At 39.5% G+C, this 27,736-nt stretch overlaps 1 protein-coding gene across 4 annotated transcripts in view; it reads right to left on the bottom strand.

The window, feature by feature from the left end:
- Positions 1–19,881: 19,881 nt before the first annotated feature.
- The window catches only part of RRAGB (Ras related GTP binding B), a 38,399-nt gene continuing 30,544 nt past the window's right edge, over positions 19,882–27,736 (bottom strand). For all 4 annotated transcript variants that reach the window (XM_036305129.1, XM_036305131.1, XM_036305130.1 and 1 more), the window contains 5 exons: positions 26,830–26,925; positions 24,314–24,436; positions 23,384–23,475; positions 22,205–22,320; positions 19,882–20,403 (listed from right to left, as the gene is read on the bottom strand). In XM_036305129.1, the coding sequence (XP_036161022.1) occupies positions 20,306–20,403; positions 22,205–22,320; positions 23,384–23,475; positions 24,314–24,436; positions 26,830–26,925 (525 nt within the window). In that variant the 3' untranslated portion in view covers positions 19,882–20,305. The remainder of the gene's footprint in view (positions 20,404–22,204; positions 22,321–23,383; positions 23,476–24,313; positions 24,437–26,829; positions 26,926–27,736) is intronic.

Below are 27,736 nucleotides of genomic sequence, written 5' to 3'. Positions count from 1 at the left end.
TCTTCTCTAAATCTCATCTGTGTTAAGTCTCCATATTTCGGACCAGAATAGGAGAAGAGAAGGGGAGGATTCCCAGAAATGTGTTTCATGCCTCTAACTCACCCCAAACAGCAGTCCCCCACCACCCCTCACTGCCTAAGTAGGCAGAGAAGGGCCTTGAAGTGCCCTCCACAATTAGGGGAACTCCAGATGATCCATCAGAAATCATGTGCAATACCATTCTCCATTCCAGTGTATGGTAAAATACCTGGTTGCTCAGGGCAAAAATTCCTGAGCCATCCTCGACACCGACTCTTCAAGAAATCCTGTTGGCTCTATCTTCAAAATCAGAATCTGACCACTTATCACCATTTCCGCTACCACCGCCCTGGCCCCGCCAGCATTTTTAGATCCAGCCCCTGCCTACCTCTTTGACTTGATTTATAAAACCCTTGTTCACTCTCTATTAGCCACACTGATCTTTTTTTCCCCCAATATGCTGATCTGTCTGACCTCAGGGACTTTGCATTCCTTTCATTTCTATCTGGTTCTACCTATGGTGGGCTGCAATATTGTTTCAATCTCAGGGAAGCTTTCCCTGACCACCCAAATTAAAGTAACTCCCATGGCCAGGTACTCTCTGTGACCTTATCCCATTTTGTTTTTTTTTTATCACAACACTGATCACAGTCTAAAACAATCTCATATGTGCGTTTGCTTCTGTGGTAAAGTCTCTCCCACTAGAGCAGTGGTTCTCCACCTTCTGGCCCTTTAAACACAGTTCCTCATGTTGTGACCCAACCACAAAATTATTTTCATTGCTACTTCATCACTGTAATGTTGCTACTGTTATGAATCATAATGTAAATATCTGATATGCAGGATGGTCTTAGGCGACCCCTGTGAAAGGGTCGTTCGACCGCCAAAGGGGTCGCGACCCACAGGTTGAGAACCACTGCACTAGAGCATAAGCTCAGTAAGAGCAGAGACTTCATCTGTTTGTTCTCTGCTCTAAACTCAGCATACTAAACAATGGCTGCCACATAGTAGGGCTCAGTTAATATTCGTTGAAAGAATGATGGAAGGTGATATCTTCTAGGATATACGTGGGTGTTATCACTTTTTAATAAATATATATATTAATATATGTTGATTTCAGAGGAAGGCAGAAGGAGAGAGAGAGAGAGAGAGAGAGAAACATCAATGATGAGAGAGAATCATTGATCAGCTGCCTCCTATACACCCTACACTGGGGATCGAGCCCACAACCCAGGCATGTGTCCTGACTGGGAATGGACACTTAACCACTGAGCTACACCAGCTGGGCTGTTTCCACACCTTCTTGCTGTCATACATAGAAGGGTCTGTCCACCACATACTATTCCTAGATGACCTGGCTCCCTCCCAAGAATTCCTCAGTTTGTTCAGGGTGATGGTGGTTCAGTGATACCCTTGGCAACCACTGAGACATGTTAGCAAGCCACCCTGAGGGTCAGCCCAGGTGCTGGGCATTTCCATCAGGTGTGCCACATTTCCTCTGAGGGCTGCCTGTTTTTATACAACCACTGAGCCACACCAGCCGGGCTGGGTGTTATCACTTTAACAAGAATCAAAGCAAAAAAGAAGGCAGCAAAGAGAGACACACCTATTATGAATCACTTGCCCCATCTATTCTCCCTTAGAACATCCATCTGGATACCTTGCCCGTAAGCTGAGTTAGCAATGGTATTTGGAGAAGTGACCCCAGGGCAATGTACTTTTATATTGGCTTTTAGGGCTTGCAGTTTATTGCTAGTGGTTGGCTTAAGTGTCCTTAGCTTTGTCAAGCAGTGCTAGGGAACATAGTTGTTGAGGACCTGGTCATCTGAACTAAGGGCAGCTTTGTCTCTAGATGTGTTTCTTACTTTGGAGTCAGAATATCTGCATATGCTCTCTCATACCTCCAAGGATGCATTAACTAATTTGATTCTCACAGCCTCCCTATGAAGTAGGTATTATTATTATCCTCATTTTACAGGTGAGAAAACAAAAGCCCAAGGAGAGAGAATGACTTGCCAAAAATCACCTCCTTAGGAAATGGTAAAGCTGGGATTTGAACCCAGGTAGTATAGCTCCAGATAGAAACACTTTCCCACTACAGCAGTGATGGTGAACCTATGACACGCGTGTAAGTGGCATGCGAACTCATTTTTTTGCTTGATTTTTCTTTGTTAAATGGCATTTAAATATATAAAATAAATATCAAAAATATAAGTCTTTGTTTGACTATGGTTTCAAATATCAAAAAAATTCTATATGTGACACGGCACCAGAGTTAAGTTAGGGTTTTCCAAATGCTGACACGCCGAGCTCAAAAGATTCGCCATCACTGCACTACAGTGTGTTTCCTAAAGTAAATTGATGTTCGGTCATGACACTGGGAAGAGCAGACACCCCGTTTTGCTGGATGTTATTTGGTTAAAGATGAAGGGAGGCAGCTGTAATTAGGGACATTTGTTACCTAAAGCTAGAAGTGTGGTTTGAGCAATTCTGTAAGCAATGACCTTGATACAAGTCATATGAGGCAGTCACTTCCCTTTTCCAATGGAAGGATCTAGAGCTCTTTAGCCTCAAGAAGAGAAAACTCCAGAGGATAAAAACCCTCTGTCTTAAGCTGTCATTGACATGTCCTTGATTATTTATCCATTGTGTGTCCTAACTCAGCTGTCTGCCTGATCATACAACCTACTCAGCTTGGCCAAAATCTCTGGACTTCTGGCCATGGATGACAGATAACTCTTGCTAGGTTGCTACCAATACCTGAGCATGATATCATGGGGATGTTTGAAAGGTACCAGTGCCGAGCACTGTGGAGCATAGGCAGAGAAAAGTCCCACAGAATTAAAGGTCAGAAATTTCCTGTAACCCACTACTACCACTTATTTGCTGTGTGACTGTATGTAAGACTGCATGCAAGGGCCTCATATTTCTCATCGTACAGTGAGGTTGAATCAATGGTTACCACAGGCTCCTTCTAGCTCAGACATTCTCTGTTGGTTAGCTTACTGATGTCAGAAAGTTCTTATGACAGGAAAAGGCTTGGAATATTAATAATGCATTCCCTCAATCTTATTCCTATTGATTAGATTTTAGTAGACATCACACAGGATGTAGTAGATTTCTGATTAACAAGAATTTACCTTCTTTGGAAGTGATTTGAAACCATAGGTTGTTCTGTAATGGGCATGTCTGATGTCTGTGATATGTAAACCTTCCCTATTGGTGATAAAAACTAATTCCAAGGGAAGATCCCTGACCCAACTGAGACAGTCAATTTCTCTCTCCCAAGCACATGGCATTTTGAATGGGAACAGTTTGGGGTTACGGGAGATGAAGGGGAGTCACATTAAAGCTGGAGAGAAGATCCATAAATTGCTCTTGAATCCAGTGCTGACCTTTTCCCTGCCCTTTCTGAGTCAACTCTTCCCTTAACTCTGAAATGTCCCACTGTATTTTTTATTTATCTTTATTATGGAGAATATTACAGATGTCCCTCCTTTATCCCCATTGTCCCCTTTCCCCAGTTCCCGCTCCATCCCAGACCCTCAGCACTATCTTTTCAATAAATTCTCTATTTCCCTAACTTTTTGTTAACTTTTATTACTTAGGCTAGCCAGAGTCTACTTCCTGTTTACTGCTATATAATTGTTACTTGCCTGTCAAAAATTGATATTCAATAATTTTCATAACAGGTATTTTTTTTTCCAATATGTCTTGATTGATTTTTAGAGAGAGAGGAAGGAAGAAGGAAAGAGAGATAGAAACATCGATGAGAAACATTGATCAGCTGCCTCCTGCACATCCCCTACTGGGGATTTAGCCTGCAACCAGGGCATGTGCCCTGACTGGGAATCAAACCGGGACCTCCTGATTCATAGGTCTATTCTCAACCACTCAGCCACACCGGCCACGCCTGACAGGTATTTATTGAGTCCAACTTTTTGCCAGGCACATAGTGAGTGTATAGCAGTAAATAAGATTTAACAAGCTTTCCCCCACCAAGTCATTGGTTCAGACCTAACCCAAATCCTCACTTTTTTATGCCTCCATTACTTACACGTTATCTTAGAACATAGTTATATAGATGTTATTTTACTAGATTGTAAAAGCTCCTTGGGATTATGTTCTTTGTCTTTTTTATCTTCACATCTCTTGCAGTGACTACAACAGAGCTTTACCCATAATATACACTCCAGGCATGTTGAAATGAACTCAGCTCTGCAGTACACATGGGACCTGTCAGTCATGTAGCAAACCAGAAAACCTCCCAGATATGAAAAGAGCTGTGATGTAGTGGAAAGAAGACTGGATTTTGAATAAGACTCCCAGTTCCAAGTTTGCCATTCTCCAGCTGTTTTACTTGAGGCAAGTCACCTAACCTCTCTGAGCTTTAGAAACACGGGAGACAATAATAATACTTTTCCCAAGTTCCTCTGTGCATGCAGTGTAAAAGGGTTCCCTTGTCTCCTTATCCCCTCCAACTTGTTATTTCTTATCTCTTTTTATGATGGCCATTATGACATCTCATTGTGCTTTTGATTTGCATTTCCCTAATAATTGGTGATGTTGAACATCCTTTCATGTGCCTGTTGGCCATCTGTATTCAAAAATATATATGCACATCTGTGTTCATTGCAGCATTTTTTATAATATCCAAGATATGGAAACAACCTAAATGTCCACAGACAGATAAATGGCTAAAGCAGATATAGTAGCCCTGTCTGGGTGGCTCAGTTGGTTGAAGCATCATCTAATACACCAAAAGGTTATGGGTTCCATTCCCGGTCAGGGCACATACCTGGGTTGTAGATTTTATCCCCAGCCAGGGTGTGTATGGGAGGCAACCAAAATCTCTATCTCCTCTCTCTCTCTCTCTCTCTCTCTCTCTCTCTCTCTCTCTCTCTCTCTCTCTCTCTCTCTCTTCCCCCCCTCTCTACCATATATATACAGTGCAATAATAGTCAGCCATAAAAATGTGAAACACTACCATTTGTGACAATATGAATGCACCTTGCGTGTATCATGCTATGTGAAATAAATCAGAAGGAAAAAGACAAATACTGTATGATTTCTTTCATATTTGCAATACAAAAATATCATTAAGCAAAAACAAACAAAACAAAAGCAAATGAACAAACCACAAAAAAACTCATAGAGGCAGACAACAGATTGGTGGTTATCAGAAGGGAATGTGGGTGAAGGGAGGATGAAACTGGAAAAGAGCATCATTTGTATGTTGACAGATGGAAACTACACTTTTGGTGGTGAGCATGATGTATTGCATACAGATTTTGAATTAAAATGTTGCACACCTGAAACATGTTATAAACCAGTGTTACCTCAATTAAATTATCTATCTATTTGGAACAAAACTAATAGAATTTTTTATATTGTATACCATTTATTTAGGTAATACAAAATATATCGTAAGGCAGTATACAATCAATTGCTAGAGTAAGGGTTTAACTAAAAAATGCAATAAATAAGAGAAGTGAAATAACGCAGAGACCAGAAAAGCAATTGGCTAAGATCACCTTGATTACTCCTAAGGCATTTGTGAAAGGATGGAGCTGGCAGTTATTTTAGAAAATGAGAGTCAAGGATGTTCATCGGAGTCCTAAATGAAGTAAAAGAGTGAGAAAGAAAAGATCAGAGGGAAGGTGAAGGAGCAGCAAATGCAAAAGCAGGAATGAGCTTGGAGCGCAAGGTCCTGCAAGAAAACCAGACTGACTACACTGACTACGGTGTGAGCACGGGGAGCAGTGGCAAGAGATACAGTGAGAGAGAGTGCAGGCAGAGCAACAGGACCCTCTCATCCATCAAAAGAGAGAAGTATATTCTAAATTGTGATGTAAGCCCAGCGAAGGATTTTGAGCAAGAGAGTAGCATGATTATTTATTTCCTTTTCTTCTATCATGTGTAAAACTAATAGAATTGAAGGAAGAAATAGACACATCCACAACATCCCCTCTCAGAAACTGATAGAACTTGTAAGCAGAAAATCAGGAAGGATATACAAGAACTGAACTTCATGATCAACCAGTATGATTATACTTAGTTGACATATATAGAACATTCCACACAACAACAGCAAAGTAAATATTTTCTTCAATTATCCACAGAATCTTTACCAAAAGAGACCATATTCTGGGCCATAAAACAAACCTCAACAAATTTAAAAGAATTAAATCATACGGAATGTGGTCTGTGAACAAAATAAAATCAAACTAGAAATCAATAACTGAAAGATAACGGGAAAGTCTGTAGACATATGGAAATTAAATAAAACAAATTTATAATCAATGAATCAAAGAGGTGTTTTCTAAGGAAATAAAAATGCAGAGAAATAAATGAAATAAAAATATAGCATATTGAAATATGTCAGCCCTGAGAGAATTTTATAGCACTAAATGCTTACATTGCACATGAAGAAATGTCTCAAGTAAAAAAAATCAACTTCCTAATTCAGACACTATAAAACAACAAAATAAACCCAAAGCAAATAGAGAGAAGGAAATAAAGACAATCAGAGCAAAAATCAATGAAATTATTGTAGGAAAACATACAAAATATACAAAATGAAACCTTTAAAGCTGCTTCAATGAAAACAAAACAAAATTGATAAGCCCATAGACTAATAAAAGTTAAGAGGGAAGACATTAAATTCCCACCCAATTAGAAATGAAATGGGAAATAATACTGTAGATCCTGCAGCCATTAAAAGGATGATAAAGGGATACCATAAACCACTTTATGCTCATATATTTGACAACTTAGAAAAAAGTGAACACTTCCTATCAGAAGGGAAACAAAGAAAACAATCCCATTTACAATTGTTCCAAATAATAAAATAAAATACCTAGGAATAAATTTAACCAAGGAGGTAAAAGACCTGTACTAAGAAAATTATAAGGTACTAAAGAAAGAAATCAAAGGAAATGCAAATAAATGGAAGCATATACTGTGTTCACGGATAGGAAGAATTAACAACATTAAAATGTCCATACTACCCAAAGCAATCTATAGATTCAATGCAATCCCTGTCAAAACATCAGTGGAGTATTTCACAAAACTAGAACAAATCATCCAAAAATGTATATGGAACCATACACACACACACAACAACAACAACTAGCCCTCAGCAATACTGAGAAAGAAGCACAAAGTTGGAGGTATCACACTATCTGATATCAAGACCATAGTAATCAAAACAGCATGTTACTGGCATAAAAACAGAGATATAAATCAATGGAACAGAATATAAAACCCAGAAATAAATCCATGTCTAAATGATCAATTAATATTTGACAAAGCAGGCAAGAACATGGAGTCTATTTAATAAATGGTGCTGAGAAAATTGGACAGGTACATGCAAAAATATGAAATTAGACCACCTTCTTACAGCATATACAAGAATAAACGCAAACTGCATTAAAAACTTAAATGTGAGGAGACTCTAAACCACAAATTCCCATGAAGGAAACTTAGGCAGTAAAATCTCTGACATGTCTCTTAACAATATTTTTCCTGCTATATCTCCTCAGGCAAGGGAACAAACAAAAAAATAAACAAATGGGATTACATCAAACTAAAAACTTTTTGCAGAGCAAAAGGAACCATCAACAAAACGAAGAGACAACCTACTAAATGAGAGAACATATAATGCCAATGATGCATCTGATAAGGGCTCAATATCCAAAATTTATAAAGAACTCAAACTACTCAACACACACACAAAAATCTAATTGAAAAATGGTTAGAAGACCTGTTTAGACATCTCCAGACACTTCTCCAAAGAGGGCATACAAAGGGTCAATAGACATGAAAAGATGCTCAATGTCACTGTCAGAAAAATGCAAATTAAAACCTCAATGAGATATCATCTCACACCTATCAGAATGCTTATCATCAATAAATCAACAAAAAAACAAGTGTTGGTGAGGATGTGGAGAAAAGGGGACCCTCATGCACTGCTGGTGGGAATGCAGACTGGTGCAGCCACAATGGAAAACAGTACGGAGTTTCCTCAAATAATTAAAAATGGAACTGTCTTGTGAACCAGCGATTCCAATTCTGGAGAGTTAGCTGAAGAAAACTAAAACACTAATTAGAATATATGGCGATTCCCAATCAGGGCACATGCCTGGGTTGCCGGCTCAATCCCCAGTGTGGGGCATGTATGAGGCAGCCAATCAATGATTCTCATCATTGATGTTTCTATCTCTCTCTCCCTCTCCCTTCCTCTCAATAAAAATATATTTCTAAAAAAGAAAGAATATATGCACCCCTATTTCACCACAGCATTATTTACAATAGCCAAGATATGGAAGCAACCCAAGTGCTGATCAATACACAAGTGAATAGCAAAGTAGTGGTACCCATATATAATGGAATATCACTCAGCCATAAAAAGAATGAAATCTTACCACTGAGACAGCATGGATGGACCTAGGGGGACCTATTATGCTCAGTGAAATAAGTCAGTCAGAGAAAGACAAATGCCATATACTAGTAATTTCACTTATATGTGGAATCTAAAGAACAAAATAAACAAGCAAAATTGAAACAGACTCAGACACAGAGAGCATTCTGGTAGTTGCCAGAGGGAAGGGGGTATGAGCGACTGAGTCAAAGTTGTGAAGGTATTAAGAAGCACAAATTGGTAATTACAACACAGCATTGGAAATATAGTCAATAATATTGTGATAACTATGTGCGGAGCCAGTGGGGGCATAGGAAATATTGAGGGGAACACTTTGTAAAGTATATGATTGTCTAACTTTGTAAAGTATAAGCTGTACTAGTACACCTGAAACCAATACAAAATAAATTGCAAGGAAAATATAAAAATTTAAATTAAAGAAATCAAATAGTTCTTCTAAAACTACAAACTATCAAAACTCATCCAAGACGAGTTAGATAATATACCTAGCCTCATAATCATTAAAGACATTGAACATGAAATTAAACTTCTTTAAAAAATAAAAATAATCTCCAGACCCAAATGACTTCACTGGCAAAGTTTACCACTTACTTAAAGAATAAACATAATTTCACACAATCTCTTCCAGAAAATAGGAGAAGAGGGAACATCTCCCAATTCATTTTATGAGGGCTGTCTTACTGTTAACCAAACGCAAAGATATGTATTAAAAAATAAAATTTCAGACCCATATTTTTATGAAGTTAAACATAAAAAATAATTCCAACAACATATAAAAAGAATATTCCACAACCAGGTAGAATATACTTCAGGAATGTACATGGGATCCAAAAAGCAAAAATCTGGAGTAGATGCATGAAACATAAAAAGGGGGGAAACAGAGCAAGCCACCCTGGAAATTCATAAAGGTAGGCAGAAAGAGATGGACAAAGAAACAGTGAAATTACAGAACAACCAGAAGGCAAAGAAGATGGCAATGGTAAGTTCATATATATCAATAATCATTCTAAATGTGAATAGATTGAATTCATCAAACAAAAGACACAGAGTAGCTGAGTGAATAAACAAACAAGACCCAACTATGTGCTGCCTATAGGAGTCTCATTTCAGCTCTAAACACATACATAGGCTCAAACAAGATATCCCACTAAAGTAGAAACCAAAAGAAAGCCAGGCTAGCCATACTTGTACCAGACAAAATAGACTTTAAGCCAATACACCAAGAATAAACAGAAATCATTAAGATGTATGCATCCAACATTGGAGCACCTAAATATATTAAGCAAATACTAATGGATCTGAAGGGAGAAATACACAGCAATAGAATAGTAGTAGGGGACTTCAATAGTCTACTGTTAACAATGGATAGATTATCCAGACAGAATATCAACAAATGTTGGAATTGGACCATACCTTAGACCGAAGGACTTAAAGGACATATACCACTCCACAGCAGCAAGAATACACATTCTTCTCAAGTGCACATGGGACATTTTCCAGGATAGATTATAAGATAAGACACAAAACAAGTCTTAACAAATTTAAGAGACTGACACCATACCAATTATCTTTTCTAACCACAATGGTATGAGACTGGAAATCAACAACAGGAAAGCTGTAAAATCTACAAATATGTGGAAACTAAACAATGTGCTTGTGAACAACCAATGGCTCAAATAAAAAAAAAATCAAAAGGGAAATAAAAATTATCTCGAAACAAATGAAAATAGAAACACAACATAGCAAATATGTGGTAGACTGCAAAAGTAGTTTGGAGAGGAAAATTTATGGCAATAAATGCATATATTGAGAAATGAGAAAGATCTCAAATAACCCAACCTTAACCTCAGGAAGTAGAAAAGAACAATTTAAACCCGAAGTTAGCAAAAGGAAGGAAACAACAAAAGATCACAGTGGAAATAAATGAAATAGAGACCAAAAAGACAATAGAAAGTATCAACAGAACTAAGACCTGGTTTTCCAACAAGATAAACAAAATTGACAACCTTTTTATTTTTAAATCCTCACCCAAGGATATGTTTTTACTGATTTGAGAGAGGAAGTGGGCGGAGGTCGGGGGGCGGGGGGGGGGGGGGAGGACATCAATGTGAGAAAAATATTGATCCGTTGCCTCTCCCATACCCCAACTGGGGATTGAACCCCCTGCAACCTAGGCATGTGCCCAGACCAGAAATCAAACTGGAGACCCTTCAGTGGGCAGGAAAACATTCCAACCACCAGCCAGTACAAAATTGACAAACCTTTACCTGTGCTAACTAAGGATAAAAAGAGAGAAGACTTGAATTAAATTAGAAATGAAAGAGGAGACATTTCAATTGATACTACAGAAATACATAGGATCGGCCCTAGCTGGTTTGGCTCAGTGGATAGAGTGTTGGCCTGCAGACTGAAGGGTCCTGGGTTCCATTCCAGTCAAGGACACATGTCCACATTGCAGGCTCGACCCCCAATAGTGGTGTACAGCCCTGACCAGTTTGGCTCAGTGGATAGAGCGTCGGCCTGCAGACTGAAGGGTCCCAGGTTCGATTCCTGCCAAGGGCATGTACCTCGGTTGCAGGCACATCCCCAATAGGGGCTGTGCAGGAGGCAGCTGATCAATGTTTCTCTCTCATCAATGTTTCTAACTCTCTATCCCTCTCCCTTCCTCCTCTCTGTAAAAAATCAATAAAATATATTTTTAAAAAATAGTGGGTGTGCAGGAGGCAGCCAATTAATGATTCTCTCTCATCATTGATGTTTCTATCTCTCTTTCCCCTTTCCCTTCCTCTCTGAAATCAATAAAAATATATTTAAAAAATAAATAAATACATAGGATCATAATATCATACTATGAACAATTGCATGCCAACAAATTAGATAACCTAGAAGAAATGGATACATTCCTAGAAACCCACAGCCTAACAGGGCTGAATTAGGAAGAAATAGAAAATTTGAACAAGCCAATACTGAGTAAATTAATATTCAAAATTCTCCCAACACAGAAAACTCCCTCTATGGGAAAATTCTTGTCAGAAGAACACTTACTAATCAACAGATGCCCTCTATTCTGTCTTTTTAAGATATATTTTTATTGATTTCAGAGAGAAAGGGAAAGGGAGAGAGAAATAGAAACATCAATGATGAGAGAGAATCATTGATCAGCTGCCTCCTGGGGATCAAGCCCGTAACCTAGGCATGTGCCCTGACTGGGAATCGAACCATGACCTCCTGGTTCATAGGTTGACACTTAACCACTGAGTCACGCTGGCTGGGCTATTCTGTTTTTAATGGGAAAAAAATCTGCATAATTTTGCTTTAATCTGGGAATCATCCAGATTATTGATTCAGTATTCTCCTAGAAATAATGGTTGTTTTCATCTGAAAATTTCACAAAAGTCTACACATAATCCACATAGGTTAAGGAAAGACAGAGAAACCGCACTGATGCAGATGGAAAAAACAACACATTTCTTTTTTAACTGGTAAAACCACTCACTGAATGACTAAATGGACCCTGACAGATTTTTCAAAGGGATAAGACATCAGCAATATAAACTGTGTTTGTTCTGCAAGAACATAAACAGGAAAAAGGTCTCATAAAAATTAAAAATAATTGCAAACCATAGGAGGCTTCTGGGTGAGGTTAGACAAGAGTCCCCTGTGACTTGAGGAGAGAAGTGACATCATGTTTGAGCCAAGTGTTGCCCATGCCTGGCTGGGCCATTATTTGAAGTGCTTTTTACATTTTTTAAGTGAGGTATAAATAACGTACACTATTATATTAGTTTCAGATTTACAACATTATGATTCAATATATTTATATATTTATCAGCACAAGTCTAGGTAACTTAAATCGCTTTACATATTTAAGAAAATGTTCCTTCAGACTGTCAAACTACAGCGGGAAGGCCGGGGAGGGTTGGGGAGGTGGGGTAAGAGATCAACCGAAGGACTTGTATGCATGCATATAAGCATAACCAATGGACATAAGACACTGGGAGGTAGGGGAGGCCAGGGGAAGGTCAAGGGGGGGAAAAAAGGAGACCTATATAATACTCTTTGTAATACTTTAAGCAATAAAACAAAATTTAAAAAAAAAAAACAAAAGAAAAAAGAAAGAAAATGTTCCTTATGATATGGACTTTTTAACATTTAAACTTTTCTTAGGCCCTGGCTGGTGTTGCTAAGTGAGCATCAGCCCATAAATGGAAGGGTTTCAGGTTGGATTCCCAGTCAAGGGCATGTACCTGGGTTGAAGGTTCAATCCCCCACCTTAGTTGGGGCGCATGTGGGAGGCAACTGATGTCTCTCTCTCTCTCTCTCTCTCTCTCTCTCTCTCTCTCTCTCTCTCATGCGCACTCTCTCTCTGTCTCTGTCTCCCATCCCTCCCTCCCTCCCACTCTCTCTAAAAATCAATGGAAAAAATATCCTTTAGTGAGGATTAACAACAACAAATCTCTTAGGAATTTTCAAATATACAATATAGTACTAGTAACTATAGTGACCACGCTGTACATTACATCACTAGGACTTATTTTATAACTGGAATATTGTTGCCCTTTTGATGCCCTTCACCCATTTTATCCACCCACACCTCTGGCAACCACCAATCTTTCTCTGCATCTAGGAACTCATTTTTGAACTCATTTCGATTTCTTTCTTCAGTTCCACATATAAGGGAAATCTATGGCATTTTTCTGTCTATGTCTGACTTATTTGACTTTGAATACTTCCCTCAAGGTCTTTCCATTTTGTTTCAAATGGCAAGATTTCATTCTTTCTTATGGCGGAATAAATATTTAAATCAAGAAATAGTCAAATGTTCTTAATTTATTCCTCCATTGATGAAAACTTAGGTTGTTTCCATATCTGGGCTATTGTGAATAATGCTGCAATGAACATTTGGTTTCTGTGGTGTATCACATTAATTGAATTGTGCCCATTAAACCAAACTTGTTTGTCTTTCTGTGTAGGAGTGACCTCTGTGTAGAATGTGTGCCAAATGGTTTTGGCATGCCAGTTGGAGTCAGGGTAGGCACGTGCAGTGCCTGAGGTGCGGCTGGCCAAGAGCAGGTTCCGAGTGGGGCAGTTGTGTGTACATATGTGTGCACTAGCTCTCTGTTGTTCCGGCTGCCCATGGCCAGAACGGAGTTGGGGCAGAGTGGCCTGATGAATGCATACTTTCTTCCCCTTCCGAAACTGGGGCTTTGCCTGTTGCCCAAGCTGGGTCAGGGCAGAGCTGCTTTGTGTGAGCACAGCAATGCCCTACTGGTTCCTCACTTTCTCCCGGCAGGGCAGCCCTACTACTTCTGCACTCTCTCCGGGTGGGAGAGCCCCTCGTATACACACAACCTAGTGGGTAGGCACAGCAGCGCCCTGTTACACCCATTTGATCAATTTCTGGGTGGAGGAGCCCTGTGTACATGTGCTGTATGGCACCCTCCTGTTCTTGCTGGAGCCAACTCTGGAAGGGGTGACTGGGGCCGGGCTACAGCAGCCCTGGAGGTTAGCCAGAGAACCTAAATAGAGCTCCCGGCCCACTACCCAAGTGCAGGGGAAATGTCAATAGTGCTCACTGGTTCCTCTGGTACTAGACTTCCCTCAGCTCTCAGATTTCTCCGACCTTCTCTATGCAGTCTCTCGCTTTTCTTCCCTTCCCTTCCCTCCCTCCCTCCCTCCCCTCCCTCCCCTCCCCTCCCCTCCCCTCCCCTCCCCTCCCCTCCCCCCCTCTCCTTTCCTTTCCTTCAGAAGCTGTTCAATGGACCCTCACTTGTTTCTGAGGAGGAATTGTTCCAAATATAGGTGTACATTCAATGTGTTTTTGGGAGGGGGCAATCTCAGCCACCGTCTTGGACCCACTTCCCTAGATGTATTCTCTTTTTAAATCTTTTATTTTTTGTTAATCCTCACCCAGGGATATTTTTTCCATTGATTTTAGAGAGAGTGGACGGGAGGGAGAGAGGGAAGGAAGGGAAGGAGGAACGAGGGGGAGAGAGAAACATCAATATGAGAGAGACACATCGATTGTTGGCCTCCCACATGTGCCCCGACGGGGTAGGGATCGAACCTGCAACCCAGGTAACTGCTCTTGACTGGGAATCAAACCCGCCACCCTTTGATGGGAGGGCCAACACTCTAACTACTGAGTTACACTATCCAGAGCCCTAGATGTATTCTTTTTTTTTTCCACATTGCCATCCATCCACCCATCCATCCATTCATCTATCTACGCCCCCTAGATGTATTCTTGAGTTCCGTCCAGCCAGGCTTGTTTGCTCCCTCCCTAGAATAGAAACCATCTGGATAAGAAACTTCATTCATTTATCAACTATATATTTATGCCTATGACATATTAGTCATTGAATTATGTTGTGGAGAGTCAGTGGGGAGAGAAAATAGACATGTTTATGCTCTCAAATAGTTACCAGTATTGAGGGAAGGCCCCCCCCCCTTTTTTTGCAAGCTTTTTGTCTTTCCAATCACAAGGCCTAAAACAGAGCTAAATACTCAGGGCTGCTCAGTCAATACTTGCTAACATATCAAGGGGAATTTAAATAGACTTATGAAGCTAGTTTATCTTCAACCTAGTTTAGAGTAGGGTGTCTGTCCAGCTCTGTCCACCTCAATCTGAAGTTCCTGCGCTACACAGGGTTACAGGAATGTTAGTGGCATGCACTAGGTTGCCTGGATTCAAGTCCCATCTCTGTTACTCACCAATCATTAGAGTTGTGCAAAAATAGCCTAACCTCTTTGTGCCTCAGATTTAGCATATATAATAGTGCCCAATTAATGGAATTTTTAAGGATTAAATCAATACACACACACACACACACACACACACACACACACACACAGGAGCAATGACCTCTGCTAGCACTTTTGTCTGGCAGAAAGCTGCCCCTCCAGCTCAGCCACAATCATGAGCTGTTTTTTACAGCCAGAAGTTGTGGGGACTTATCTTCCCCGTCCTGGAACCCGGGGCGGGGCTGGGGGGAAGGGCTGATGTGGGACTGAGACCCCTCACTCCTCAGGGAAACCTCCACAACCAAGATACCCTTCCTGATTTTTTTGTAAATTCTCACTGGACGGTATGTTTTCCATTGATCTTTACAGAGAGAGAGTGGAAGGGAGGGAGTGGGGAGAGAGAGAAATGTCAAGGTGAGAGACACATCTATTGGTTGCCTCCCCCACACGCCCTGATCAGAGCCGGGGGTTGAAGAACAACAGAAGTACATGCCCTTGACTAGGAATCGAATCCATAATCATTCAGTCTGCGGGCCGACGCCCTAACCACTGAGCCAAATTGACCAGGGCATATCCCTATTTTAAACTGCCACACATGGGTATGAGACTGATCCATTCTGCAATTCTGTCCCGAGTCTGCACCCCTCCTACTAGTCTCCATGTGCTTCTTCTTTAATTCCCCAGGTGTAGGACTTCCATTCAGCTAGATCTCAGGTGGTTCTGAATGATGGTTGTCCTACTGTGGTTGTGGAAGGCCGCGAGTCCCACGTTTACCTATGCCGCCATCTTGTGTGGAATTCTAAGAGAATAGATTTTAATTGTTCTCACCAGAAAAAAAAAATGCTGAGATATGTTAATTAACTTGGTTGTGGTAGTTGTTTCGTTATGTATAACATATATTAAATTATCTCACTGTGCGCCTTAAAAAACAAACACATTGTACAACCTAAACATACATACATTTTGTCAATCAAGCCTCAGCAGTGCTGGGGCGGGGGTGGGGGGGTGGATGCTGATTGTGCTCCACACAAGTGAGGAAATTTACACAATGGGGCTTGTTTATGAAGGCTGCAGAAGACCCCGACTGCCTTCCTGCTAAAACATTGCTGTGGGAGGCCTAAGAAATGTTACAAAGTGTTCCCCTCTTATTTTAAAGGGCCCAAGAGAAATAGGGGCTATAACTGCTCACAGTAGCCCAGTTCTGGGGGGACAAAAACCCTAAATACTGAAAATTGCTTTGGTTGAACCTAAATCCTACAAGCTGGAGGTATTTTTCTCCTATTGACTCTGCTTCTCACTGCCTACTGTGGTAAAGCTTCTTAGTCCATGTGGCAAAGTCCCAGTGAAAACAGAAGTGAGATAGGTTAACAGCGTTCGGTTTATTATATATGTAGTAGCGAACAGAGTGGTAGTCTCAAAGCTGGGTACCACACCTGGGTGCACCTCACACTCTCCACCATGAGTAAATTCTTAAATTCAAGAAGGCCAAATAACTTCAAGATTAAGGTTAAGTGCACAAGCTCTGCAGTTTACTACCTGAGTTCAAATTCCAGCTTCACCACTACTGCATAACTGTGGGCAAGTTTCTTACCCTCTCTGGGCCCACTTAGCTTATTTAAAAAAACAGGATAATGACAGACGGCATCTACCTCCTGGGGTTCTTGTGAAAATTAAATGATATAATCCTTATAAAGAATTTACAGCCTTACATTTAGTAAATACTCAAGTAAAGGTAGTACTGTTTTCATTTGGCAAACCCACGTAAGTTTTCATATTTTATTGGGTTAGCAAATAAAGGTGGTCGAAACTGGAATATACTAGGTTCTTATACAAATTGCTATCCATACTCTTTATGCTAGCATTGGTTTCCATTTGCAACATACCAGTTCTGAAATAGAAACTTCCCAGTCATTACTTCTAAAATAGTGCTTCAAACATTTTTATATTACTTTGAGAATCAGTGGCCTATGCTATAAATATCTTACTTGGTATAATGCCTTCAACTCACCTTGCAAACCTAGTGAACCTGTTTTCCTATTCCTGCTTCCACATCTACATTTCCTCTTCTTTTCCCTAAGGTAGTGGTTCTCAAAATATACTGCCTGGACCAGCAGGATCAGCATCAGCATCACCTGGGAACTTGGTTTTTAAAATTTTATTTTATTTCTGTACTAGTGACCTGGTGCACGGATTCATGCACGTTGAAAGGAAATTAATTAGAAGGTGGCCAGTGGGGCGGGACTGGGTGAGATGGGCCAGACACACCCTGGAGCCAACCTCCCACAGTCCTTCCCTGGGGGAGTGCTGTGGCTTGGAGGGCATATGCAGAGTGAGCACGGTCCCTTGGGCAGGTGGGGTCCCTCAACCTGGCCTGTGGGGATCTGGCCAAAACCGGCTCTCTGACATCCCAAGGGGTCCTGAAGTGCGAGGAATCGGGCTCCCTCCTCTCTGGTTCCGGGGTGCATCACCTGAGAACACTGCTGCCAAGTCACCGCAGCTCACCAGCTCCTTTGTTGAACGTCTGCCCCCTGGTGGTCAGTGTGTGTCATACCTACTGACGAGTCAGACGGTTGCTTAGCCTTTTATATATATTTTATCCCTTCTATTCCCTTTTCTACCTCCACCCCACCCCCCACAATCACCACACTGTTGTCTATACCAGCCGTGGGCAAACTACGGCCTGTGGGCCGGATCCGGCCCGTTTGAAATGAATAAAACTAAAAAAAAAAAAAAAAAAAAAGACTGTACCCTTTTATGTAATGATGTTTACTTTGAATTTATATTAGTTCACACAAACACTCCATCCATGCTTTTGTTCCAGCCCTCTGGTCCAGTTTAAGAACCCATTGTGGCCCTCGAGTCAAAAAGTTTGCCCACCCCTGGTCTATACCCATGAGTTCTTTTTAGCTCAATCCCTCCACCCTCCCCAACATCCCCCTATACACACATACCAGAGCTGTCTGCTTGCTTTCTATCTATGAATCTGTCTCCCAGTGATTCTACTTCTGGAAATTTATCTGAAGAAACACAAAACACTAATTTAAAAGAATATATGTACTCCTATGTTCATTGCAGTGTTCTTTACAATAGCCAAGCTTTGGAAGAAGTTCAAGTGTCTATCAGTAGATGAGTGGATAAAAAAGTTGCGGTACATTTACCCAATGGACTACTCCTCTGCCTGAAAAAGCAAGAAAATTTTACCCTTTGTGATAGCATGGACGGACCTGAAGAATATTGTGCTAAGCAAAATAAACCAATGACAAATACCATATGATCTCACTTATATGTGAAATTTAATGAACAGACTGATCTCTGGTTTGATTTCTTCTATCCTTTTTTGTGTACATGCCTTCACTGTGCACTTGTTTACTTCAGTTTCTAAGCAACTCCACCTTAAAATATATTTTTGTCTTCAGTGACAAAGAAGACTGGTTGGTCATTATCATAAGAAGGATTATGTTGAATCATGTTATTTTGCTAACCTTCCATCCTTTTATAGATCCAAGTTATAACTAGAATCTGAGCAAGTTGAATCAAGAGCAAATAGAATAATGATATACCTTTGTGTTTTTTTCATGCTCATCTAATTTAATGTCTATATCTATATCTATCTATCCAACTTCTAAAAAAATGGTTTCAGTAGCTCCTTCAAATACCACCCCAGGTATTGAGGATAATGAGTCATGCCAAATCACGACTCCTATTAGTCATAGAACAGATCCCCGGTTCATTTACTCTTTTCATTTTCCTAAGTGTTAATAGGATAAAAAAAAAAGTCTGGAACATCTACTTAAAAAACTCTCCTTCTCCAGAAGATTAATACAATTGTTGATCAAATTAGCCCCATGAGGTTCTTTTAAGACTTGAGATTGTTAATCTAAATAATGTAGGCTACCAAAACCACATGTACTTTGCTGTTCAATGAAAACTCTCTCTTTCTCTCAACTGGGGATAATAAGATAAGAAAAGGTGTTCTGGCGGTCTGGAAGAAGTATCTTCAGAACATAGAGACAAGAAATGAGATGAGTCTACTGTGCTGTAGCCTTCCTAAATGCATTTGTGTTGTTAGCGTATCTATGGAAACTGTAAAAGTTAGGGCTTTGAGTAATTCTAGTATGTGTTGTCAAGCTCCATTTCTCCCAGTTCACAATGCTTCATGTTTTCTTTAGGAAATGAAGTCAATAATAATGCTACTTGACTAGCATAATGAAGGCATATCCCATTAGGTATAACAGAATATATAAAATTCACCATTTCTGGACCTCAAAGAAAGAAGTTACATTTCACAAATCCTATTATTTCTCCTCAACTTTTTATTCATTCCTTCTCCAGTTACATCATGGAACAGGCTTTCAACACACTTCAGGCCTAGATTACTATCAGAGCTTCCCCAACTGCCATCGGTCAGCCATATAGTCTAGGTTAATTTTCTTCCAAAATTCCTTTCATGTAATTTCCCTCCTTAAAAACCTACAATGGTTTCCTATTTCCTAACACATTACATCTAAACTCTTCTGCCTAGATTTAAGGCTATAATTAGGCTCCATTCTTGCACCAAACTTTATTTTGTACTATTTCTCAGTAAGAAATAGGTTCCCTTTCCCTAGACTGTGAAATTAACTTGCTCTTCCTTACGAAAAACTTAAATAAACAAGAAAGAAAAACAGACACTGAAATCCCTAACAGCAAGTTTATTTGTAATTGGAGTTAAGGATTATTTTAATGCATGCTGAGAAACAGTAATACTCCAAACTTCTAGGTTACTATCTTATAGGGAATACAAGACAATGTTAGAAGAGGCTTTGGCACACACAACTACTGGAACATGACTATCAGAACACACTATTAAAACCTTATTATCAGAACACTCACATATTACCTACTTTTATGTCAGATCAGCTTCATGGACAGCTCATCTTCTAATTTCTCACTAGCTATTTAAGTAAATAGCATTCAAGGTTAAACATTAAGACAGGGCAGTAGGGAAGAAATACAGAAGTGGTAAGCATCACAACATTTCAGAGTCTACATATACTAATACAACAGTAAGATTAAGAAACAGTATTTCGATTTCTTTTCTGAAACAACATTTGGCAATGCTTAGCGCATGAGAAGACACTGCTTTGGTCCGTCCACTCTTTCCAGCTTTTCAAAGTGTTTCCTGGCATTGCGGATGTTGATCAGAGTAGCTGCAGAAGCTGAGGGTAGGGGTAGGGAAGATACACAACAAAATAAGTACAGGCAAAGGAATGTCTATTAAAAACAAATAAACAAACAAAAGAGAGCCAAATCCCTCAACATAGTAGGAAATAGACAACATATAAGATAATGAGGCCCCAAGTTAAGCACAGTTTAGTTTTTCTGAAAAAGTATATGTGTTTATATTATAAACACAAACTTTCCAACATAAATTATCAAAATTTTTTATTTGGGGGCTAATACTATAAAACCTACTATCCTATATTGTATTATATATTTTAAATATGTTTTTATTGATATCAGAGAGAGGAAGGGAGAGGGCTAGAGAAATAGAAACATCAATGATGAAAGAGAATTATAGATCAGCTGCCCCTCACTGGAGATTGAGCCCGTAACCCGGGCATGAGCCCTGACCAGGAATCAAACCCTGACCTCCTGGTTCATAGGTTGAGCTCAACCACTGACCCACACCAGCCAGGCTTATGTTACATTTTAATATTAAACTAAGGTAGAAAAAAACCAGTGGATCAGAGATAACTTAAACTTCTGGGAACATCCTGAAAATACTGCTAGAACCTTTATTTTAATGGTTGAGATGAATCTGGCTATTATGGTATGGAAGCACCAAATATCTCCCTTTATGCCCATAACACAAATATGGGAATATGCTACTTAGAAATATACAATGACATATAAAATGGTCAATGTTTAATAGTTCAGAGCTAAGACTGACTAGTCTTTTAAAAATCTAGCCCAGCCAGTGTTGCTCAGTGGTTGAGTGTCAACCTATGAACCAGGTCACAGTTTGATTCCTGGTCAGGGCCCAGGCCTGGGTTGCGGGCTCGGTTCCCGGTAGGGAGTGAGCAGGAGGCAGCTGATCAATGATTCTCTCATCATTAACTCTCTCTCCCTCTCCCTTCCCCTCTGAAATCAATAAAAATATATATATTTTAAAAATCTATACTATATATCATACATTTGGGTTCTCCTTTCTTGAAAATCCTGACTTAGTAATTTGATTTTTGAAGTTCCCAAGAACAAAATATAATACCCTAGAGCAGTGATGGCAAACCTATGACAAATGTGTCAGAGGTGACACGTGAACTCATTTTTGGTTGATTTTTCTTTGTTAAATGGCATTTAAATATATAAAATAAATATCAAAAATATAAGTCTTTGTTTTACTATGGTTGCAAATATCAAAAAATTTCTATATGTGACACGGCACCAGAGTTAAGTTAGGGTTTTTCAAAATGCTGACATGCCGAGCTCAAAAGGTTCGCCATCACTGCCCTAGAGCCTAAATTATTTTTAAGCTTCAAAATATACATTTATTAAATAGAAAAAATATTTATTACTAGTACTAAGATAGTTTTTTTTGTGATAAAACATACATAACAAGAAATTTAGCCCTGGCCATATGGTTCAGTTAGTTAGACATCAGCCCTGCACCAAAAGGTTGCCAATTTGATTCCCAGTTAGGGCACATGCCCAGGTTCTGGGCTTGATCCCCAGTAGGGTGTGTGAAGGAGGCAGCCGATTAATGTTTCTCTCACATCAATGTTTCTCTCTCCCCTCCTCTCTCTCTAAAAAAATCCATAAAAAGTCTTTTAAAAAGTTACCATTTTATCTATTTCTAAATGTACACAGGTCAGTGGCCTTAAGTATATTTACACTGTTGTGAAACCATCCTCACTCACTACAAAATAGTTTTTCAGTATCTAATAAAGTCCTACCTCTAGGGCAATGAGTTTAAAGAATATGTGGCTTTGAATCAATGTTAGCTAAGTTTCAACTTACGAATGGATGGATCAGACATCACAACCATCACATAAGTGTTGGATGTAAAGATATCAATGAAAGCAGCGAAGTTAGAGTTCCTAACTTCCATGCTCTGGAAAGAAGCAGCCAGCTTGCTATAGGAGAGAAGAGAAAAGAGCAAAGAACATAAAATAATAGCAATATAAGAATTTTTATGTTTTAGGAAAACATTTTCATAGCATCATACCTCAACTGACCACTTCATTAAGACAGTTAATCACTAGCTCCACTTTGTTTTCCAAAGAAACTAATGCTCAATTGATCGTAGTTTGGAAAGTGACTTAGAAATAGAGTTAGGACTTGATATTGACTGTGAAATGAAAGTGGGCTTAGACTTAGATCCCTGTTAAAAATCATGTTATAAAAGATTTCTCTTTTATTTAAGAAGATTTTAAAGTTGGAATTCCTCCATCACTAAGATTAACTTTTGAATTTTAGTTACATTGAAATTCAAGAAATGATCTCATCTCTTTGAAAACAAACAAGGTAATTATATTTGCATTTCATTCTGTATTTCTCCTTAAAAACACTAGTGTTAAACATGCCAAAAAGTCCCAACCCAAGTGCCTTTTATGCTGAGGCATAAAAGGAATAAACTCATACCTATTCTACTGTCTGGGTATCAAAGTTTTACCAGGGTAAGAATTTTGATTCTTAAATATTTAATAAATTATGATGTTCAGCCATTGCATCAACCTATATTCACAACGCTAAGACTCAAATTGTATTTAATCCAAGCTGAGGCAACACAATTAGACATTTCCAGACTCTATTTTGTACCATTCCTGAATCAGTACCTCCCTATTTTAATTACTGTAGTTTCATAGAAAATCTTGGCATGTGGTGGGGTAAATTATCCTACTTTCTTCTTTTTCCAAACTCTCTTGGACATTTTTTATTTCTCCCCAAACAGAAGCAAACATCTCAAAAGGGTACTCTGCTTATTTTTCATATGCTTCTTCTGTATCACTTGAGTTTACATGAAAGGACAATGAATTTCATTCACCTCAGTTACCTATAGGTTCCCTTAGAGTTTAGCTTTCTTTTCAATTGAAGAACTATTCTAGATATAGAAGCGTAGTCCACTATAGTTATTTGAACCTCACAAAATAACATTAATTTTTTCCAGAGGTAAATAGATACCACAAGACCTCTTACCTGCAGCTCAGCTTAAACTGCTTAATAATGTTGCTGATTTTTTCAAATCTGTGGGCATCACGCTGCTCTTTACACTGATAGTGAGAAATCACCTATGAAAAAGAGTAATGCCCTTTAAATCCATGCAATGTAGTCATATCACCCACTGTTACTCCTCTAGGCCAGCATCTGTCAGTCTCCTGATTTTCAGGGCAGACTTGGCACCTGGCTTACTGTTTCTTTTCCTCAGCCCCATATGCTGCCAACATTACGCAGAATTTCAACATCCCAATGGATGAACCAATACCAAGATGCCTCTTTTCCCTTCTGCCTCTCCATGTGACTCTTAGCTATGTCACCGAGTTGACCATTACATCTCTTCCATGTTAAAAGTTTTCAACTCAGTCTTTTGTTGTAAAGGGTGGGATGCGAGATTCCCCAAAAGGGAAATAACCCTCATCTATAATAAAAAAAAGTAATATGCTCATTAGACCAGATGCCCGACTAAGCCGGGGCTGCGACGGCCGAGCCCCTTGCACGAACTTCATGCATCGGGCCTCTAGTTTCATAATAAAATTCAATAGGAAATAGGGATACTTCAATACAAACGAGCAGTGATTTGCAGATCTAAACTCTGCATATCAGCGGTCGCCAACTGGTGGCCCATGGACCACTGGTGGTCCGTGAGGCCCAAAAGGTTAGCGACCGCCACTTTAGATTATTCCTACAAAAATCTAAGTTTTTTCTAACTACTGAAGAGTAACAAACCAAAGGATTTCTTTCAGGTCGCTTACTGACAATACTACTATATACTAGTAAATAAGGTTGTGCATGTTAACTTAAACACAAGAGGGAAGAAGGTTCTTCCAGAAAGTAGCAACATGGTGTTCTCTGCTTTTGAATAAAAGAAGGTAAGTGTGAAGTAATATTTTCAGAGCAGAAAGTTCTCACCAGAAAAGTAGCTCTCTCAAATAGAAGCACTTCATCGGCCTCAATAATTTCAGCAAAATTCCTCAGGTTCATTTCTAGCTGCTGAACATTGGGAATCAGTTGATAAACAATGCTGGACCAAGCCTAACAGAACAGAAATGTGGTGGAATATTACTAACAGGCAGCCAGTCCCAGGCCTCTGCAAATGAGTAAGCACACTACGACACACGGACAGCAAAACACGGTGATAATTGAGTCCCAAATACTGATAACCAGTGACATAAAACAAATAAAATGAGAAAGCAAAGCTAACATTTGATATTTACCCTTCAGTTGGAGTTTTTTTAAATTTTCAAACACTTTTGTAAAATGCTGCAGAAACTTTTTCCTATTGATAATAAAAAATAACTTAATTCCATCATGTTATCTTAGGAAAAGTTAAAAATTCTGATCTCCTATTGTGCTATAAAGCTTTTACTCCTGTCATTCAGCAAATATTTAAATCCAACGATGCAGACTATACTAAAAAATCAGAATCTAATGATGCTATAGTTAACATACACCTAAGTATCAGTTTTTAAAAAAATATCAGAGCCACAAAGACAAATGGCCCCTCCCCTCAATGGGATAACATACAAGATAAATTATATGAGAAATTAATGGCATTATTATTCCAAAAGGCTTATATTCAGCTGTATAAATTATTGAATTTAAAATGGTACACTGCGTGTTTGCCTAAAACTGACTTCATCTAGAGGCGTATGACTAATGAAAGGAGTTGACATTAACCACACCTCCCTCTATTCTCTTATGGCTCTTTTATTTGAACCTCCATTAGAATATGTCCTTGAATCTTGCTCTAATTTGTCTGGCAAGGTGTGTAATGTTCTTCTCCTCCACTAGAGGGCAGGAACCTGGTCTTAGTCATTTGTGCGTCCTACAGCATCAAGCGGGTATGTGATGAGTGCTTGCAGAATAAAACGGAATAGAAAAATGTAAGTTAGCGCTATGCGACATTTATGCAAGCGATAGTAGTGCCATGTCTCTGCTCCAATTAGTTTTATTACTTAGGCATGGGGTTTCAGGTTCCAAGTTCCCAGGTCGGTGTTAATGTCACTGCTGAATTTACCTTGGAGAAGACACCAAAGCTAACCACAGCAGAGACATTGTCACTCACAGCAGTGTTGTGATTAGCCAATTGTCTTTGGTCGTGTTATGTATTGCCATCCTTCACACCGCAGCTGGTTCTTATCAGTGCGTCATGTCCATCCTTATTCACGGTTACCTGTTCTATGGGAATAAGGCTTTGAGAGAAATTCGGCCCAAATTAATCTAGAACAGTATTTCCTAGACAGGTATCTCAAAAATGATCTGTTAATAGAGCGAGGCTGGGTCAACATAATATTGGGGGGAAAATGAATTAGTTAAAAAAATAAAGCAATGGCTATATTTAAAGTCCATTGGGTTTTTTTCTCCTTGGGAAATCAGGTTTCTGTGCTTCTGGTTGTAGGTACTTGTCGGATGCAGTTGATACTGAGGCTGTAGCTACCAGGGACAGAGAAGGATGTCAAACTTGTCAACAGACACCAGAAGCAGTCTGAAGGAAAGGTCTGACCACAGGAGGGCGTCAAGGAGCCAGTCTTTCAAATCGCTGGATCAGTAGGAGAAAGGGAGGAAGCAGGGTTAAGGAACCTATGTGCCAATAAGGTAATTTCAGCTTTACCCATAACACGGCTATTGTTGTAACCTCTACAACTACCGCAAGCGGTATGGTATCCATTCCAGCAGCGGGAACGATCTTTCTGGTTGAAAGAATGCTAGTCTCGCCCAGCCGGCGTGGCTCAGTGGTTGAACGTCAACCTATGAACTAGGAGGTCTGGGTTCGCTTCCCGGTCAGGGCACATGCCCTGGTTGCAGGCTCGATCCCCAGCGTGGGGCGTGCAGGAGGCAGCTGATCCATGATTCTCTCTTATCATTGATGTTTCTCTCTCTCTCCCTCTCCCTTCCTCTCTGACATCAATAAAAACACATTTAAGAAAAAAGAATGCTAGTCTTCATTTGGCATGAAAATGGACGCTATCAAATTCTAGGCAGACAGACATGTCTCATTCTAAGTCTCCCTTTGCCAATCTTTCCCTTAAATATTGTTCTTCTCCTGCCATCCAAACTTAGGCAGACTAGCACATATCCTGTAGAAGTACCCGAATAGTAGACATAGCTCCAATCAGCACTGAGACCACAACAAGTCAAAATGGATGACAGCCGATGAAACCTTAGCTGTCATGAATATCATTATCAAATTAATCATGACCAAACTGGGTAGCTAATTTAGTGTGGTTGGTAGGCATGTCGACCCAATCTAAGATCAAACCCAAAAGCTCTTAAGGTTAATTTTGATGTTTCAAACAATTTATTATAATTTCTTTTTCAGTTCAACATGTTTAGATGGCTATGAAAGAGTTTAAAATCTTTGTGATAATACCCTTCTTGCTTTTTTTTATGCTCTAACATGAGGGAACTCGGAGAAACATACGCACCTTATAGAGAGTTTCATCCCAGATAGATGTCCGGAAGCAAGAACATTCCAGTGGGCGAGACAAACGCCTCAGATCTTCTTCTCGCTCTTTAAAAATCTGAATGAGCAAGTCCAACACACTGATCAGGATATATAGCTCTCCTCTTTCTTTGCAAAAGCTGAGATATAATTATCTCCGCATATTTAAACAGAAAGCATTTCCTCAGAGGGATTTTTCAATGTGTACAGTACTTCAGAGACATCCTGGCAGAAATGTTTTCAGGTCAGGTCTAAAAGTGACCCTACCTGTGACCCTATCTGGTTAATTTTATGTATTCATTTGGCTAGGCCATGGTACCCAGACCTTTGGTCAAAGATCAGTTTAGATGTTGCTGTGAAGGTATGATGAGATTAATAATTAAATCAGTAGACTTAAAGCAGATTCCCCTCCATGATGTGGGTGGGCTTGATGCAATCAGTTGAAGGTCTTAAGAGGGAATCCTGCCTCTAGGCTACCTTCTGACTCAAGCAACAACATCTACACTTTAACCTAGGCCTGCCCTGAAGACTGCAGACTTGCCAGTCTCTACAATTGTATGAGTTAATTCCTTAAAATCCATCAATCAACCTCTACCCCTTCCCTCTATTATATCTATCTATCTACACACACACACACACACACACACACACACACACACACACAAACACAAACACAAAAACACACACTTATTATTGGTTCTGTTTCTTTAAGGTTCCCTCACTAATACATAGAGAGAAACATCCATCTTACTTGAAATTGATACTTAGGGAGGCACCCTAGCCATTTTTGCTTCAAAATTTCCAAGTCTGACTGAATCTTTAATGAAACAGAATATAACTTTCTTAATTAAGTTTCAAATCCCACAAACAACAACAATGTATCTTTGGAG

The sequence above is a fragment of the Myotis myotis genome, unplaced genomic scaffold (assembly GCF_014108235.1).
Source record: "Myotis myotis isolate mMyoMyo1 unplaced genomic scaffold, mMyoMyo1.p scaffold_m19_p_4, whole genome shotgun sequence".
Taxonomy (NCBI): Eukaryota; Metazoa; Chordata; class Mammalia; order Chiroptera; family Vespertilionidae; genus Myotis; species Myotis myotis.
The sequence above is the reverse complement of the archived record's forward strand: the minus strand, read 5'-3'. Positions and strand labels throughout refer to the sequence as shown.